Below are 20,629 nucleotides of genomic sequence, written 5' to 3' on the forward strand. Positions count from 1 at the left end.
TTTTGAATGAAATTATATGTTTAAATTACGAATAAGAATTTTAGTTATTTTGTTGTAATTTATAAATATTATTCTTGAGTATGTACTTAAAACTTTTAAAGTATATCATTATATTTTATTCAAACGCAATAACTTTTTCAAATGAACCATGAATGAATGTATTGTATTACTAATCGTAAAGTTAATTTCTTTAATATCAACAATATTATAAAATATAGATACTTATAGTAATTTAGGCTGACATACTGCCTTTGTCCAGTTTCGTTTTTAGTTAAAAATAATTTTATATCATTAAATTTATATTTAAATTTTACATATCCATTACAGTGACCCACACGACACCTAATGTACAGTGGAGTGGGGTGATTCTCACTTGCCCACATTTTTATTAACTCTGATCGGGCATGGTTTTAGTTTTAACCTTTTTATATCGGTCAAACATAATATAATGTATACATCTAACAATATATCATAAAAGTAAAACTTTGTCAGAACTCTATACTTTTATTTTATTATCTTCTAATTAACAATTTATGTTTTATGATCAAAGAGTAATTTTGTTTGACTTTGTCTTGTCGAAAAATGTACGATCTACATTGAAACTGTAAGAAATTTATCACAGATAAATCCCGGCACAGCACACTGTACACGTTTGTATTGACGAGAAACAAATATAATATTTACATCATAATATGCTTCACCTAGCATATGCTCATTTCCGTTTTTCCACTAATAAAGTATTTATTTAAATTTTGACTTTTAGATCTTTTAAATAAACTTAAGGGAAATATTTTGAAATACTTCGATTTTTTTATATCACCAAAGAAGTGTCCTTTGATAATACAAACTTTTTTTTATCTAATTATAATTAACCTTTTATTTTGTAAATCGATAGTTGGACGAATTTTTAAAAAATGTTGTGCCTAAATTGAAATTCGAATGGGTGGTTTTTAATTATTTTACTTTATGTTCTGAGGATATTAGATATTTAGGTCAATGATGGGTTTGCAAGATATAAGGAAAATGATTATTTGAAAAACTATTTTTATGGTATATTATTTTTAGTAAATACATTTTAATAACTAAGAAACTACTCATTCGAATCTTGGTTTAGATCATTTCACATATCTAGATTTTCAAAAAAATTTACATTTACCTAATAATTTACAGTGTAAATATTGAAATAGTTGATGATTATATTATAAATTTAATAAAAATAAGTTTGCATCAACACAGGACACTCCTTAAATGATATACAAAACTTAAATAATTAAAAATATGGACTTTAAGTATACTTTAAAATTTCAAAAATCTGAATTGGAACAAATTCATTATTCAAGAAAAATGAGGTAGAGGATGCTTGGTGAATCACCTTGTTAATTATTATTTATTATACACAAATGAGTAACATTTAAATGTTTTCTTAGTTTATTTGATATAAGACAGTACTGTCTATATTTGGTTGATAAATTTAATAATATATAGGTACATATTATTGTTTGGTCTTCAACCTAACCATATTTATTCAAAATTTAGTAAATTGCTTATAAAATTATTTATTTATTTATTCAAAGTCTGGGTCTTTAAATACATAAAAAGTAGTCCACCGTCAACAAAACTTAATAACAAATGAATTCGTGAAATGTAATAATATAATGTATGATATTTTGCACTTCTTATTATTCTTCTGTTGTAAAACGCATTCCGGTAGTGTGTTTTTATGCCAATGTGTATATCGTATAAAACACATGTCACGTGCCCATAAAAATACTTGAAATATTATTTTGCATAAGATCTATGTATAGTAGTAATAATAATAATAATAATAATAACAATAATAATAAAAAAATAATAATAATAAATGCCTTCATGACCAAAAACTGATGTAAATAATAATATAGTCTATGTACACTGTGGACCATTAATCATTATTACCGTCATATTATATCAAAATGGTTGGATAACAAAGTTGGTTAAGACAAAAAAATTCCACATTTATAGGGCTTTTACGGTTATAAAGTACTATTATGATGTAAAATACTCACCGTCCATGTTGAGATTGAGTTTGCCGTCTGAGTACACGCCGACTTTGATCCATTTAAAAGTGCCCGGCTCCACCTGTTTGAAGTGAATGATATTATAACGGGCAGGTCCGTCCCCGTTGTTATCGAAGTGAAAATTATCGCCCGTGAGACCTGCAACACATGTTAGGTACAGCCGTATAGGTACAAATAGTAAATATTATTATTGTAGAAATCTAAGCTTGTAGGTAAGATCTGTGCATGGTTTAATCAACTACAGAAATAAAAATTTTGGGTTGAACGAATCGATATTGAAATAAAAAGGAAAATAATGTACTCCGGTTGATTTGTCGGAAGTGTTTTAAGAAAACCAAAAAAAAAAAAAACTGGCGAGTTGCAACATAAAAAACAAGCCTACTAAGAACATATTATCACATAAGAGGGAGATTGTATTTTATGCGGTAAGTAGAAAAAAACAAAACAAAACGAATATATTCGACAAGTGAACTTTTTTCTTGAAACAAAAATCGGTAAAATTTTTGTTTTTTAACAAAAAAAAGTTAATTAACCTAATGAATTAACCTATATACTCCTATATACGGAGTGATTTACCTTTCTATCATAGTGCTTTTAATAATATTATAATATTATTTTGTTAAATGGTCTATTAATATGATGTTAACATTAGATGTATAAAAATAGGAATCTAATAAATTTATTTATTCAATTAAAATCGATCGCACAAAAAAAGTTCTTCAAGTACGCTTTCGTATTACATTGCTTTATAATATTACACATATTATGCAGCTATACAAGATGATTAAATGTAATGTCTTAAAAAATACAACGTATTTTAATATTTATTATTTTGTATTTAAATTGCAACAACAAATACTTATAAATTATAAGTAATAGATAAACACAGACAAATGTACGAATAGTAATATGTTCTTAAATATTTGTATAAATAATATATTTTGAATTTCCTTTCATTTCCTAAGATATTGGAATATTGCACAGTTTACATTACAATTATCATCCTATATATTATTATTTTTGTATTTTAATATGAAAACTGTATTGTCGTAATCTCATTAACATGTCACTATTTCCAAAGTTTCGAGTCGCTCAACCATGGTTGAAAATATTGTAGTACCAACGCACGTGATTTTCGGCGGATTTGCCGCTTATTACACAATATATTACATCGATGAGGATTAGGTGTCACAGAGTGTTGAAAACTCTTAGAAGGTGTTTGAAAAGATAAATCTATAGCTACGGGGTTACCTATTCCCTTGTTTAAGGTTATCGCCTTTCAGAAGTTACTGTCCAATGCGCAAATGTCAAGTGTGTGTGTGCATGACGCTTATATTTTATACTATATCGAATTGATCGTTGGATGTAAAATGTTTTTGTTACTATTTATCATTTTTACAGTTTATATAATTCGATTACAATAAGGTAAATCGATGAATATAGTAATGAATAATAAAAGACACGATAGCGCGTGGTAGTGCCGTAGTAATATGAATTTATATGTATTGACATTTTATTTTTGTGATATTTTCGAAATCTCCACACAAACGTCGCTTTTGTAGCCAGGTGTACATTCACTTGTCTCAGATGCTAGCCACCCTTTAGCTTTTGAATTAGGTTGGGTACCAAGTTTGGAATGCAGGCTTCTGTAGTCTGTACTATACTACCGATAAGTTGGATTATACGAGATTGATATTATTATTTATTAATTAATTTTACGAGCCGAAACCCTTTGAATATATTATAATGGTTTAAATACATTGACAATAATAACAATGAAAGACAAGACTTGATGTAAAAATATTAAGATTTACTTTAGAAATAACTAGATACTATGCACGAATTTAGAATATTTGAAAATTACGATTAATAGAAAACTAATTTCTTTTATTATCGAACATTTTTTAAGATTTATTCAAAATGGTTAGGTTAGGTTAGGTTAGGTGTAATTTAAGCGATAAATCTGATTAAAAATGTATACTCAAATCTTATATTGATAAAAAATACGTACAAATATTATCCAAATCAAAAATAAATAATCAACACTTGACCAATATGCATCCAAAGAATTATCATTAATTTGTTTTTTTAATGTAGGTATTATTGCACTACAATAGTGCTTAATAATATAAATATAAATCATACAGAAAATCGTTTACGAGCTTTGAAAACTTGAGCTATGATGATAAAGTTACCGTTAAAATTGCTTCATTAATCACGATGAATTATGCCACCGGAATATACACAAATATTCAATAAAACGATTATTATATTTTGAGTTAGTTGATTAGCATAATGTAATTTTTTCATCACAAAGCTGATGTGAAAAAGACGGTTCATAGAGCCTAAGCGATTAAACGCGGTAAAGGGTTAAGATAATAAATTAACGGGAACACAGTGTTTTTTGCTTTTGAACCCCTTTAATAATATTAATAAAATTGCTTTTACATCGTATAATATTCAAAACTTAATTCAAAGGTTAATTAAAATATGCAAATTATTATAGAACATTCTGAAAAATAGAAATCTCAAGTGAAAAATTGTGTATAATTAAATTACTTAGTTCACCGGAAAAAAACTTATGTCCAATAGAATTAAAATTGTATAATATTATGCATTTTGTGCGAATCCTGTAGTATTATATCTGCATTTTTTTATGAGATGTAACATTTTACTTTTACAGTATCTGCTTCGCTTAACATAAATAATATATTTAGGTAGAGTACACAGTTTTACAACTATGTGACAATTGACAGTATATTTTATAAACGTTAATTTGCACAAATATAATTCTATATTTGTATGATTTAATCTCATCAGATTATTATTTGTATTTTTTTGCATTTTATATTATAATGATGATGGTTAGGTATATTACGCATCTATGAAATAAAATAATACCCTCGTGACGTCTCTCCAGTTATTCGTTATAATTTTCAAAAATCTAATTTATAAATCAGTATAATATAAGTTATTTGCATGTTAATAAGTACAAATAATAATATTTTTCCTCAAAAATAACAATATTGGATAATATATAAAAAAAAAAAATGATATACCTCTCCTCGGTATTATATTATACGACACGTATACATATAATATAATATTATCACCTTTATCTTTCTCGTTGGATATTCTTTGTGGGAACATGAACGAACACACGTTTAAAATGGAAATGATTTATAATACCTACGCATTTATCACCTAATGTGAAATGGAGTGGCAGACAACACACTTGCGTGTCTCACGTACCACACCATGTTGAAACTGTAAGCATCCCTCCCCGCATTCCCCACCCGTGTTTGTATTCATTGTAGCACGGAATCTGAAATACACTGCTACAATAAACATAAAAAAATGAAAGTAATAATGATAATAATAGTAGTAATAATTGGTATACTATATCGATTATACAATTTCTGTACGGAATCGACGGTCTGTTTTTTTGAAATTATTTCAAGTAAAGTTTAACACAATATTCAGTGGCGTATTTATGAATGTGGTGCCCAAGGTACATAATTAAGTAACGCTCCTTTTCCATTAATATTTAACAACATTGACATAATTATAAAGTGATAGATGACCGAGTCTCCCAGAATACCACCAATCCATAAATAATCCCCCGACAATTTGTCATATCTTAACGTCCCAAAACAAATCTTATTATAAATTTGTTTATAAATATTAAGCTGTTTAACATTTTACTTTTGACACTCACTTGATATATTTTATTTTATTTTCACGGATATTAATTTGATTATTACATGTTAAAATGTTAAATTGTAAAATGATTAACGTAACATTTATAAAAATAAAATTTTATCATTGGTATTTTAGATATTTGGAAGTTGGAACTTCCAGCCCCAATGCACTGATGCCTGTTAATGGGACTCAGAATTTGGCACCCATGGCAGTTCTCCTCCGCTCGGCTACCTTCCATCCGTCCATAAACACGCCACTGACTATATTGTTGGGGTGTCGGTATATGTATATTATAACATCGACTTAAGAAAGGGTCTGCGGGGTGCTGAGCGCTATCATAAATCACAAGACCAAAGTGCATAAATGCATAATAAACGTACTACAACAGGGTTGCATATATCGAAAAAAATATAACTAAAAAGCTCTTAAGTTCATTGGATACACGGCCTCCGTTTGTTTCGTTTGTTGACTAGAATATAATCATTATTTACACTCTGCAGACCATCACCAGATCGAGTGATCTATAACGAACCCTCGTCTCGTTCATGGACGCACATTTGTTAAAATCTCTCATTGGCACTCGACACCGATATTTTATTACTTATATATTTCCGTGAGTCGATAAAAGATACCGATACTCCATAATATGCATACTTGCATACCCGTTACACGTCGTACATAATATTACATTACGTCTAAATAATATTGATATCTGTCACCTGATATCATTAAAGAGCATGACTATTTTTTCTGTTATAGGTACGCATATTGTATACTACTATACTATATTATATTATATATTGTATTATTCGTAATTTGAGAATTTTATTGAGCACATAATTTTTACTATTTTACCTATACCTACGCATCAAGCGAATCGTTTCGAGTGATATCAGCCATTGGCCGCTGGCATTCTTCGATATAAAAGTGGGTGGGATGCAACGCTAAAAAAATATTATGAGACCCTAAAAAATATTAGGCGACCCTGACGCGGTAATTCGTGTTCCAATACATTATTCAACGAAACAATTTGATTATCTACAAAATGGGATATAGAATCAAGTTTATATCCTCTTTAAAATGTTAAAAAAAAGTTTAATAAACATGGCCGATACCTAAGGCCTGTCGTTTTTAATATTCTAAGTTATGGACTAATATTTATTTAAAAGTTTTTGGTAGATTTTTGTTTACACTATTCCACGTCTAAAAATAAGCCATAAATACAATTTTTTTCAGCTACAAGCCATGTCACCACATAGCAATCTTGATTATGATTTATACAGTCGAATACAAATTAACCAGTACAGGTTTTTTAAACTAGTTTTCTTAACAAATAAAATACGTTCAGTTGTACTTACACAGTTATATAATAATAATATATACACTACAGGCGCTAGTTATAGTGGAAACAAATAATTATAGTTTTGAAGTTTTCTAATAAGTTAGAGTAGGTACTATGAATGCGTCTTAAATTAACAAAATATTTAGCAAGAAACAACAAACCTATTATATATATAATATACAAATAACAAATTACTTTATTACATATTACACAAATATTATTAAGATGATATTAAGATGTACCTACCTACATAAATCGCACAAAAATTTATAATTCATTAAGTTTAAATTTAATCATTGAGGATGTGTTTTCATTATTATTGAATTAAATTTATCTGTTAAAAGTCGTAAAATTGTTGAAGATGTGGAATGTAGATGTTTATTTGTGTATAAAAATAGTTAATGTACATACTGATTGTTTAACAAATTTTAAAGTTTAATTTTTTTTTTATTAAAATCGTTACATCATTTGTTATTTGATTATGACATTGTACAGTTATAAGGTACAATGGTTTATAGTACAATTATGATACATTAAATATGTGATATATTAGGTTGTACAAACAATTTATTATTATTAGTTCGTATAATCGTATTTATAAGAATATTTGATAAATAAATTATAACATACAATGTATTACATTAAGTTATATTTTCTAAATATAAATTAAGTTCAAAACTATACATAATATTGTGTTTTTAAAATGTATAAAAAATGTTCATAGTTATATTATACATAATAGCATATTATTAAGTAACCTGAATTTATTCCTAATCTAGTTAAGTTTGTACTAAAAAATATTCAATACCCTAGTTATTATACATTTTTATACTTCAAAATTATAGTTCTGATTGTAGTTATAATTATGTTCAAATAATATATATATATCACATAATGTAATATACTAGTATTATATCTATCGAGGCCTTAAATTTAAATTTGACATATTTGTATTAATTATTATAATTTCAAAATAAGATATCATATTGTTGGTACATTTTTATTTAACTAAATCCATCCAGTATATTATATTATTTAAAAAACAACAACATTTTAAATATGCAAGAAAGGATTATTAATTTATGCATATTTTTTTAAATGAAAATATAATTTTTTTTCAATGTTATTTCTTATATATTCAATATTGTTAAAATAACAAAGAAAATAGCTAGAGACGGTAAACAAAATCGTTCTTAAATAATATGATGACTGATGAGTAATTATATCATAATATTATTTTAATTAACAATATTTTTTTATTTATAACGGAAATTATGTATGTATATAATATTCTCCAAATAAAAAGATAAAAAAGAAAAGAAACATATTTTCTGCTGAAAAAGATGTGGATCAGGGGTCAACTTGCGGCACATTTGATGTTATTGAATTACACACTAACATCAAATAAAGTTACTTATAATTTTTGAATATTTCTAAAATTATATTTTTCAATATTAATACAATATAACAGAACAATTATTGTATTAAAATAACATTAATAATGTTACGTAATATAACATATTATTTGATTATAATCTATACTTAAGTAGTCGTGTTATAATCGCCGTGTTAATTTTCAAGGCACATTTTAAATTTTTTTTGTAATTTGGCACTATATAGAACAAGGTTGGCCAACCCTGATATGGATAGTATAACATATTGCTACTGTTTGGTAACTAACTATGTAGTGGCTCCTATTGAAATCAAAATTGATTGTTTCTTATAATTATTATAATATTCTTATTATTATTATAAACAGTGTTTTATAAGTTATAAAACACTGTTTCTCTAAATAAATATCTTATGAGAGCGGATGGAAAAATAAGGATGTTATACATTATAGTAACTGCCAATATTATATAACAGTATGCGTAGTCAAAGATCAATAATATTTTCTTTCGAATAAACATAACAAAACTATTATAAATTATAATACATAAAATAATTTAAACATGTTTAAATTAAATTAATATTATAATTATATGTTTTTTTTATCATTATTTATAAAAGCCATAATAAAGTTAAGAAATAATAAAAAGCTATAACACAGTTACTAATGTTACCTATATAAAAGAAAAATTGTTTAAGTAGAATAAAAAAAAAAACAAACTGTCGGTTGTTTTTGTTTTTACTTTTTAAGATATAGTGGAAAATACAATAGAACATCCATCCTTTTCATTAAGTTCCATCCTCTGCGACTTCATTAAAATAATTAGATTTCTATAATAATAGATAAGTTAGATTCGGATACCTTTTGAAATCTTTTTCCAATTTCATTTCTCTCACTATAGGTTTTCATTTTAAAATTAATAATGATATTATTGTTAGTTTTGTTATTTTGAGTATTAATAATTATTGTTTTTTCAAACGAATATAACATTATATACATTATAGAAATGCATGTGTTTATTTTAGTATACTAGATATTCACCCTACAAACTTATGGTTGAATTATTCAAGTGGTTTGGTTATAAAACCGAATGGACAATTTAAATTTTATATTATAAATTTACTCGGTTTATTTATGGAAGTTACATTATGATAACAACAGTAAACGGTTAATACAAAATTTAGAAAAATGATTTTTATTTATGATGGATAAAAATAGAATAGAATAAATAATATCTGAATTATTTTCTACAATGATACATTGAAACATTTACATACTATATGATATACAAATTTCAGATATTTCCATTTAAGTCATGAGCAAATTAATAATTATTTATACCTGGTGTTTGTTATAATATTATATATATTCTGAAACAGAATGCTATTTTAATTAGGTACCTAGTTGGTGTATGCCTTAGAAAATAAGAGTAACAGTATACATGATGCAGGAAAAAGGTAAAACTAATTTTTTTATTTGCATATATTATGTAATATATTTCATTAATAACATAATTGATAATCACAATAAATGTAATATTATTGGTAATAGGTACATTCAGTCATAAAATATATGTTTAAAAACACTATGAACAAATTAACAATTACATAATTTTTTTTAGATTCATTATACTCTGTCACAAGTTAAATATATTTATAAAAAAAAAATTATTCCTAAACTAACCAGGGTATAAAATTATTGAGGGAAACGAAAAAGCATATAAAGTGGAAAAAGTTACAACAAATAACGACCAAAGAGATATTAACTTCAGACTTTGAGGGTACGAATATGTCACAATGACAATTAAAATGCAAATTGGTACAAAACGTTTACACGAATGGAGGTTGAATGCGAAGTGAATTGGACAACCAAACATAGGAAGAAATACAATTTAAGCAGAAAATGGGAGATGATCCAAAAGCGTTTAAGAATAGGGAGTACCCAATGTACACACTGCTACCTTATGTAAGTTTTTAGTACAATTTATCATTAAACACCTCCTCGTTGAATGTCGATAAATAGCAATTTCCAGAAATAAAAATAACATCCACGAATTCCTCGCTATAGATATATCTGTCGCTAAAGTAAGACGAGATGACCAGTTATAAGTAAATACTAACACTCATTAAATAAATTAGTAGATAATTTATTTCAAAATCAGCAAACATGTATAATATATTATTGTATACTAAATTTAATATTTATACATAAGTAAACAATTATTAGCAGCCAATGAATTAGATGCCAAGGTATATCCTAAAAAAATCAATAATACATTTAATCCTACCTTTTTAAAAATTAATTTTGATATACATTAACAATAGTATAATACGACACTATAATCCTATGCTAATTCACAACTATTTGTTTAATGATATTGCATAAAAAATACTTCAAATATTTGAACACGTGTCATAGAAATCCTTAGATATCATTAATGACAAGAAACAGAGTTTAGGATGGTTATCTTGTTCGTAATTTAAGCTAACAATTATATATTTGTATTTTGTATATATTATGTACTTGTATTATACACAAACATATAACACAAATAATGTCCTTAATCAACTAAGGGTACAGTACAATTAAATTTTGTTTTACTTTATGTTAAAATATATTAATATTTCCTTCCTCCTTTTTTCCTTAATTCCCTACAATTATTATTGTACTCTTCTTCACAAATACTATTCCTTAAATGTAATACCTTCAACATAATATCATTATCTATTGTCGTTCCCTTTGTTTTCTTTTTAATTATTTTTATCCAATTTTTTCTCTTGGTTATCCCTAACGTGAAATCCAAATTCTTTTCAACTATCATGGCATCGTAATATTTACACTATAGACTCTTTCATTATAAAATCTGACTTTATCATTTCAATTATACGCCTGCTCTTAACTATATTATTATTTTTTGCATCCTACACAATATCATTTTATATTATTTTATTATTATTGATTGTTGGCCCATAATGTATTTTATAACCATTAAAACAATTAGAAATAAATAATAATATGTACACGAAGGTTTAGTAAAAATATTTTAATGAGTTCATAAATAAGTATGAAATACAGTATTAAAATTGTATTTATTTATTAGTATATTATTTATTTATTTATTTATTAAATAAATAAACAAAAATATTAATTTTAAATTTAATAAGAGAGAATGGAAGTTAAAGCTAATATTTATGGGTAAGACATTATTATTATAAATATAAATAACAAACAGTTCTACAATTTTAACGTCAATACTATATCAGATCCATACACCGGGTAACTATAATTTTGAATAGTAGCTAGGTATATCATCATATTTATAGAACATATAATTATTGTAACTATGGTAATTTATTGTACTTGCTGTTTGCACTTAAATGATAACTTTAATTACGTATTTGGCAGTAACAATTATACATATTATTTATTTATTTATCGATTTACGATTAAAAACTTGATTTACAAAAATTGTGTATATTATAATGCAAGAAAGTAGTATGAATAATAATAATAATACACATTACATAATTTTGTAACATTGTAAAATTAAATTAAGCCACGTAGCTATTTGTTTAATATCATTAATATTACAATAAAATTTATCTGAATAAGCAGAATAACCTAATGGCATTAGCATATTTGTTGGTGAGTTGATTGAATAATTAGAACGTAACTCTATGTTGTATGAAAAATAAATTATTATCTTAGTGGTTTTTTGATTGAATTTTAAAACAATGTTCTTTTATAAAGGACTAAAATCCATTTCCGAATACAGTAGTTTGAATAAAAAGTTTGGACTTGGATAGTTTCTACAGTTTTTTTTAGGGAAGTCGTATCAGTAAACCCTAAAACCCATATCATAACAAGTATAAGGCGATATTTCTCCTCTAATCATAGCCAATATAAGACTAAATATTTTTTTGTCAAATTTAACAATAAGAATAATATGTACCCAGACGTTAGTTTTTTACTGTTAATTTAATTTAAATAATTTAAAACATTAATACGCTAACAAAAGTAAAATGCTTTACTAAAATTAATAAACTTTCAAATAAATAATTAATTTTTTTAATCAAAAAAGAAACATATTTATTTGACGTTTAAATTGTTGGGTCAACTTTGTCAAATACCATAACATAACCAAAATAACGTTGACAATGGACAGAGAAAGTAAAAAAAAAAAATACCTTAAATTTGAAACTTGGATAAATTTTAATAATATAATGTTTCAACCACGTATGCATCAAGTAAAATGGCTTGGAAATAACCTAAATACTTTATTACTTTTAATATCATAACTAAAATTGTATTGCTTTTAGTTAAATTAATAGAGTTTGCTTGAAAATAACCATATCTACAAGTATTATACATTTATATCATACAACTTCCAACATTATACATCTGTATGTGCCCCCCCATTAATCCATTAAAAAACTTTTATCATCAGATATAGGTACTTAAAAAATTACATATTTGTTAAGGTTAGTGATTTCTCAGTATCCCAGATTGAAATATTATTGATTATGACAAACAATTTTAAAAGAAAATCTTTGTTCAGAACATTATCATTTTTAAAGCATTCATAATAATTTGTTCCTTATTATAGGTATCTAAAAGCAGCTGTAAAAAAATTGAACCTACCTATTTATAACAGGATCTGGATAATATAACCAATTATGTATTTGCATACGAATATAATTTAATCCCAAATAAATAATGTTTGTAAGTTTTTTTTTCGTTTCACTAATTTGGCCCAAAACTTGGTATTATATATGTATTAGCTTTTGGATTTACGAAATTTTATTTTTTATTATAGTCATTATTATTGTGATAACTCAAAACACATATTTCGGTCACATAAATATGAACATAATATGGTTAATGACGTTTACACGACTCAGTTTAAAAAATACATACATGGAACGGCTTACAATTTAACTCGTACAAACACATACTATAGAGGTGGATTATGTAAAACAACAGTGTAGCAATTGTATGACCTAGATTCTGTATAATATGGAACATAATATATTATAATGTAGGTACAATATAGGTACACACTAACCTTGGGACTAAATATTTGATTTTATGAAACCTGTAAAGACTGTAAAGTACAGCTATCTCAGACGTAACAGACTACCCTTAAACCTTTGGTTCTGTTTTTTTATTTATCTGCCCAATAAGAGAGGGCGTGGTTTCACGGAATCCGGGGTAACAAAACACACGCAAGCAGGCGAGGCAATTTTATTTTTTGAAATTAATCCTCTAAAATCGGACCCAAATAATCTTTTGGATTTTTACTGCTTTGAACTTTGACGTGATTTAACCCTAAATATTTTTATCTGTGTGAATTTAGCATTATTTTTTATTTTTTAATGCACCGATGATAAAACGACTTTGGACCGGAATTTGGACCTTGAACAGTGTAGACTATTCTTTCATTGCTATAAAATGTCACGTATTAAAGACAAATGTTTTATCACAATAAGTTAATATTATGTAATATGTATTGCCGTTTTGGCGTATGGCTGTATTATTATTCACTTTAAAATATAATTATAGGGACAAGCTATTTTTTACCGGTTGATTACCAATTAGTAATAATTAAATACATCATTGTAGTTTTGATATCAACAACAAAAAAAAACATAATATATTAATAGTTACCACCAACCATAGATTCTTAAAAACAAAATTTAACTGGAAGTGAATTTGGGTAACTGAAAATGGATGTTTATCAGAAGAAAAAAAATGTTTACAATTATTTAACTAATTTTAAACTACATAACATAATATTATAAATATTTTTTAAGTTCTTTATACCGTACAATGTCAAAATTAAGTCAAACTTAAGCATCGAACGCAGTTGAATAAAATTGTTAATATTACATATTGTTCTCATGAAAATGTAGGTTATTACTTATTAACATAATAATTTTACCTAATTTATTAATTCGAGTAAAATTTAAAAAAAAAAATACTATTTTATTTTTAATTATTTTAAATAATTGATAAAATTAAAAATGTATTTTTTAGGTATATGATTTTATTATTGTAAGTGCGACTAGATTATACTGGTATTTATTAAATAGCAGCAAATTTAGTTTTATTCTTAGATATATTATATCAGTGTAGTGCATCATAATGCATGAAAATATTATCATAGTTGTATAAAGATTTATACCAAATATTTGTTGTAATAAAATGCTGCATATTTTTAAATAGTACATAAATTATCAAATTAAAACGTTTGATGTTAGTACTTATTTTTTACAACCTACACAGTATATAAAATAATATATTTCTCTCTCTGTTTGTCATCACTTAATGGCAATCCTCGAAATGCCTATATATGGCCTCTAAAGCAGTAATCGTCTTCGAAATAAATCTGATGGTCCCTACTCCCCGTAGGCGAATTGTCAACTTGACGTTTACAGCCCCTTTTAAAATTTATAACCCGATTCACTGTTAAATGTGTAAAAACACATAACATTGTCAAGTCATTGCAATATTTGTTATAAAATGTCTACTGGGATAAAAATCTAGGTTAAAAACTGCGTTATTTTTATTTTCGTAAATAGTACCTTTAGGTGTTTGTTATTGTGAATGAATGTGGACAGAATCCGGATGAAAACGAAATTCATTCCGACTATTAACCCAGCGCGGCGGTGAGTTAAAATATTTCAATAAAAGTTTTCACTCACTTTTTATCCGCACTTAAAAAAAATGAGAAAACAAAAGTTCAGTCAAAATTAATTTCACTTGATGCTTATAGCCACTATCTTGTTTTCTCGATCCGTAAAATTATATAGTTATACTGTATAGATACTACATATAAATCATAAAGCTCATTAATAAAATTATAAAATGGTAAATCAATAAATCACATATTATTCATATTATTAACAAATTAAAAATTAAAAATTATAATAATAATAGATAATTAGTTAATTATTTCAAAATGTGATTTTGGGGTCTTAGATACAGTTAATAAAATAGTTAGACTACATAAACTACATAAAATAATTTTATTAAATAACGCCATACAATGTTAAAATGTATTAAATCCAAAAGAATAATTAAAAAAAAATTATTTTTACGTTCTTGGTAGTTGACTGAGGTCTGACACCCATAACATTTTGCAGTTAAAGAATCCATATAAAAATCGTTAATAAACAAACAAACCTCCAGTTCCCCCCCCCCCAGTACCAAAGGTTAATGCCTTAAGTTGTGGAAGCCTCCCCAAAAAAAAAAAAAAAAAAAAAAAAAAAAAAAAAAAAAAAAATCGTTAAAGAATCCATTAACAATTGTGCTATTTACAGATAAATTTTATTGCGTATTGTCTATAAATCCTTATTTCATTTCGATTTTACAATAATGTCCAGCAGCTTTTAGTGTCAATGACTATAGTCAGTGCTACAGCAATAAATCAAAATACATTTAATGTGTTATTTCAAACGTTGTTATTCGTTACATTGTAAGCAGCTAAAAATATTATTGTTCTATAGAACTATATTCATAATAATTATAAAAGCTTGCTTAGTGTACCCTCTTATAAAGTTTGAACCCGTTTTATATCACATAATATATTATATGAATTAATAGCTAAATAAATAGAAGCAACAATTCATAAATGAATGTAAAAAAAATACCTTCTTAAATAAATATGGTATTCATATAAACTGTTTTAAAATAGTTTAATTGAGTATAAAATATGTTGTGATAAATATAGAATATTTTCAATCATACAATAAACTATAATTAATAATTAAAACAATTAATAATAGTTCTGTGTTAAAATATAAATCTATAGGCATTTCAATTTTTGTACTTAGTATATTAAAAAACTAACATACGTTTTTTAAAAACCATATTTTTACTAAAAAATTGTATTCAACCAGAAAGATAAAATAAGTAATATTTAGTTAAATTATTTATAATTAGGTCCTGCGGGATTGTGATTGGTAGATTTCTGTATATAACTGTAATTTGAGTAATGCATCTTTAGAGATAAATTCAGGAAACAGTTGAAACAATAATTATAGGTACCTAACCAAAGATAAAAATAAGAAAATTATACATTTATCACAAAAGACATTTATATAATTAATATCGTAGTATGATACGATCAACTTCCAAAAATATATTAATTCAATTATTAAAAAGTTTTAATTATTACAAATGAGTTTTTTTTTGTATTTTTTGCATATATTTAATACCTAACCCAAATGTTTCAAATCTTTATTTAATAATATTATGGATCAAAATTATAATAGTTATCTAGTTTGGTAGTTAATCATTTAATATTTTCCAAAGCCAAATCATTTTCTAAAATATTAATTAGAAAACAAATCATTTATGAGGAGCACCTGCAATACTGGACAACCTCTATAATGTTATAATAGGAGATAACGCAGTATGTTCAATACTCAAAAATAAATATTAGAAATACAATAATCGTCAATAAGTAACAATTCTGAAATAGTAAATAAAAAATCATATTAGGGGCATCTTGAATAATATCTGTAATTCAATTGTATGAGATCTATTGAAAACTGGGAACAGTCATCTGATAAAATAATACAATTGATGGGGCAGAAATTACTACCTCTCGCTACCCCATAATGACGCTTATGCATCATACTATTATAGTCTATAGATAGTATTCTAGAATAATTTAATCTCAAACAAAATATTAGTAAAAAAAAATCATATGCTATATCACCTATATATATCAAATTATTTAACTTTTGTATATGTTATACATATTTAGTAAGGGTAGTATAATTAGGGTCCAAAACTATTTATATAATATAATAATTAGCATTTTGTATTAAAAATTACAATAGATTAGTATATTTTTAATGGGGTTCCTTTTTTTTTTTACCAAAAATAAAAATATAACAAATTGATAAATTAGGGTGTTATAATAATAATTTTCGAAGCAAAGTTTTCTAATTTTGTTTCTCTCACTATTTACACACCTAACATTTATTGGTAAATTTCAGTTCTATCTGATGACATTTTATACCACGGCTAATTTAAATTATTATATTTACCATATATTTTATTTAAATTTGGGCATATAACATAAAAACATAATTTTAGTGTAGTGTTATGCTATACAATTAGTTTTTGTTGTGATTTGTATTATAATTAATTTAAAATATAAACAACTATTCAACAGCAACAGAAAACAAATAAACTACTATTCTTTTACTATGGATAAGTTTGACTTTCAATGAATCTATATACAAGATTTAAGTATAGCTCAATGCGTTAATTAAAACCATAAATATGAGTTTACGACACAACCCTATATTTAATTATTCGTTGTATTTCTTAAATTATTTGAAGTATCCTCCTATGGAGAGAAACTCAAGTTTCATGAAATTAAACTTTTCGTTTATGGTCTAAATTATAAACACCTATTATTATTTTTTCATATTTTAAGTCACATAGAACAATAACAGCACATTTTGTTTCTGATAATTTCACTTTTTTAAATACTACCTAAGTGAAAAAGTTCATGTTAAATATTATTTATTTCATTAAAATAATAATTTAATCAAAGTGTATTCATTCATAGAATTGTCTATCTTATGTTTGATATTGTCAGTATACGACCCAACCAATGAGCATGTAACGTTTCAATGAATCCAAGTTATTTTATTTGAAGTTTGAATTTCAATGAAATAGTAAATAATCTAAACTTTCCCTTAAAAGAGTATTCTGTGAATAACATGAAATATATTATATCAAATTCAAATATACAAATTCTCAATAATTAATTTATAGTTTAGAATAAGCAATTATTTTGAAACATGTAGGCACTTACCTAACAAGAATGCAATATATTTTCAATCAAATACAATATTTTTTTTCATTATTTTTCATACATTTTAATATTTTATACATAAGCAATTAAAAACTAAGTCTAAGAGTTTTCATTTTAGATTCTGATCTTGAGCTATTTACTATAGGATTGAGAAAATTTTGATTTTGATTATTTTTTTAAAATTATTATCGATAAAAAAATTTTTACTCCGTTAAAAAAAAATGAAAATCTAAAACAAGGTTCCTCGTAATTTTTTTCTAGTGGTAATTTATAAAGAAGTTGAGGGAAAACCCACAATATTTTTTCATGAGGCTCTATGGTAAGAATTTTGAAAAACTCATCAAAATCGTGAATATTTCCAAATTATTTTGAGTTAGATAATATGTTTAAAAATGTTTCTACTTATATCTAAGATTTGAAAATTTAAAAAAAATCCCGGACCCTAGGAAAATAACCCCCAGACTATATTATTACTGACAACCACATGGCATTTTTAAAATGTAATTAGTGTGATCACTACATTATTAATATTTAATTACAAATATATTAATATACTTGTATAATATAGGTATACTTTTCATTAAAAAAATTAATATATAATAAATAATATTCAAAAATTAACAATGATAATATTTTGTTTTATATCACGATGTGAAACAACATATGTTAATAGTTATTTTAAAATATTACTGATTAGGTACCTACATTCATTAACTATTTGTTTAATAATTATTTATTTTATTTGAAGTACCGGTCATTCGAAATATTTTTATTTTATAATCTTTTAAATATTGTATCTACCTATATTAAGTAAAACGTGTAAAATCTACTTCTAATAATAATAATTATTATTTACATATCGTTAAAATATTATTAGGAAACGTAAACGAGGATATATAATATACAGGTAGGTATTAAGCAAAATCATATTATTGTTAATGTTCGAAAGTTATAATATATATATATTAAAAAATAAGGTATAATTAAATAATTGATTTTGTTTGCATAGTTTTTTTTTATTATTTTTAAGTAGAACATATATGTGGGTGTGGGGGCATCACCCTCACGGGTTACTTTTCATGTAATGTCAGGTGGGGGCTACAGCCCCCCAACATTTCAGCCCTAGTTAGTTGAGCAATTTTATATTAAAGATGTTTACGAAGTGAAGGTGTTTTTGATTTTGCGAAGAGATATTATATTTTTAGTTAAATATCTCAATTAGGCATATGAAATACATTTTTAAAATATTACAAACTATTGCGTAAAATAATTTTAGTAACGCCTTGTGTTTCGTAATATCACCTCAATAGACAATAAAATAAAACTTAGTATATCATTAGTAGAAATTAAAACCGTTATAGTCCTTAAAACTGCTTTTGTAGAAGATTAGACACATTAAATGTAACGGTATTTTGTTGTGATTTTACTGGTGTCATATAATATACTCTATGGAACTTTTATTTAGTTAGTTAATTTCGAACAACTTACCTGTGAAGTTTACTTTTCTGAGGTACATTAAGAGTTCGGGTCCTTTAACAGGTTTCATGGCTTCACATAAACCAACAAAGTTCGGACCACAATGATCAGAATGCATATCGTACAATGCATGTGCAAATGCTAGCACAGAATCGCTGACAAATTGTAATTGGTTTTCAAACTTTGGTATTTTTTCTCTTAGGTTGAACTTAGGATCACATTCATTTGAATAATTAGAGTTGTATGGAGTTCTCATACTTCTTGGATATCGACACTGGAAGTGTTCTTCCCAGAATTCTGAAAAAATCATGTTGTTGTCATTATTTGTTTTTGTGAAATAATAATAAATAAATACTTTAATAATTGGCATAATATTATCATAGTATGAAAAGAGAAGAGTTAATAAATAATAATTAAACTTATATTTTATAAAAATATAAGTTTAAACACATAAAATAACTTGTACAATATTTACTATATAGGTACACGTATTTAATCCGTTCATCAAATTAATATAATATTTTCACAAGACGATAACAATAATAAACTAAATTTAATTTTTCTGAATTGTTAAATTACAATTTCAGTTTTAGAAACTATTCTTAAGTAACTACCTATATAGAAGTTAAGTAGTTAAAAACATAACCAAGGCTTTTAAAATACTCGCAATAGTACTATAGTTTAAATTTTGTTTATTAAAATATTGTAAAGATAGATATTGTATGTTTAATACAATTATTATAACGTTCAAACAATGTTAGATAAACAGCACAATGCACAAAGCAGGAATCAACATTTTACTCCGCTATTGCCGATAAAACTAA

At 25.2% G+C, this 20,629-nt stretch overlaps 1 protein-coding gene across 1 annotated transcript in view; it reads right to left on the bottom strand.

Moving 5' to 3' along the window:
* The window catches only part of LOC100159730 (metabotropic glutamate receptor 4), an 86,336-nt gene extending 66,197 nt beyond the window's left edge, over positions 1-20,139 (bottom strand). Inside the window, exons 1-2 of the mRNA XM_029486887.1 lie at positions 19,818-20,139; positions 2,046-2,195 (exon numbers count right to left, since the gene is read on the bottom strand). Of these exons, the coding sequence (XP_029342747.1) occupies positions 2,046-2,195; positions 19,818-20,115 (448 nt within the window). The 5' untranslated portion in view covers positions 20,116-20,139. The remainder of the gene's footprint in view (positions 1-2,045; positions 2,196-19,817) is intronic.
* Positions 20,140-20,629: the final 490 nt, after the last annotated feature.

This window comes from Acyrthosiphon pisum, chromosome A1 (assembly GCF_005508785.2).
Source record: "Acyrthosiphon pisum isolate AL4f chromosome A1, pea_aphid_22Mar2018_4r6ur, whole genome shotgun sequence".
In the NCBI taxonomy this organism is placed as follows: Eukaryota; Metazoa; Arthropoda; class Insecta; order Hemiptera; family Aphididae; genus Acyrthosiphon; species Acyrthosiphon pisum.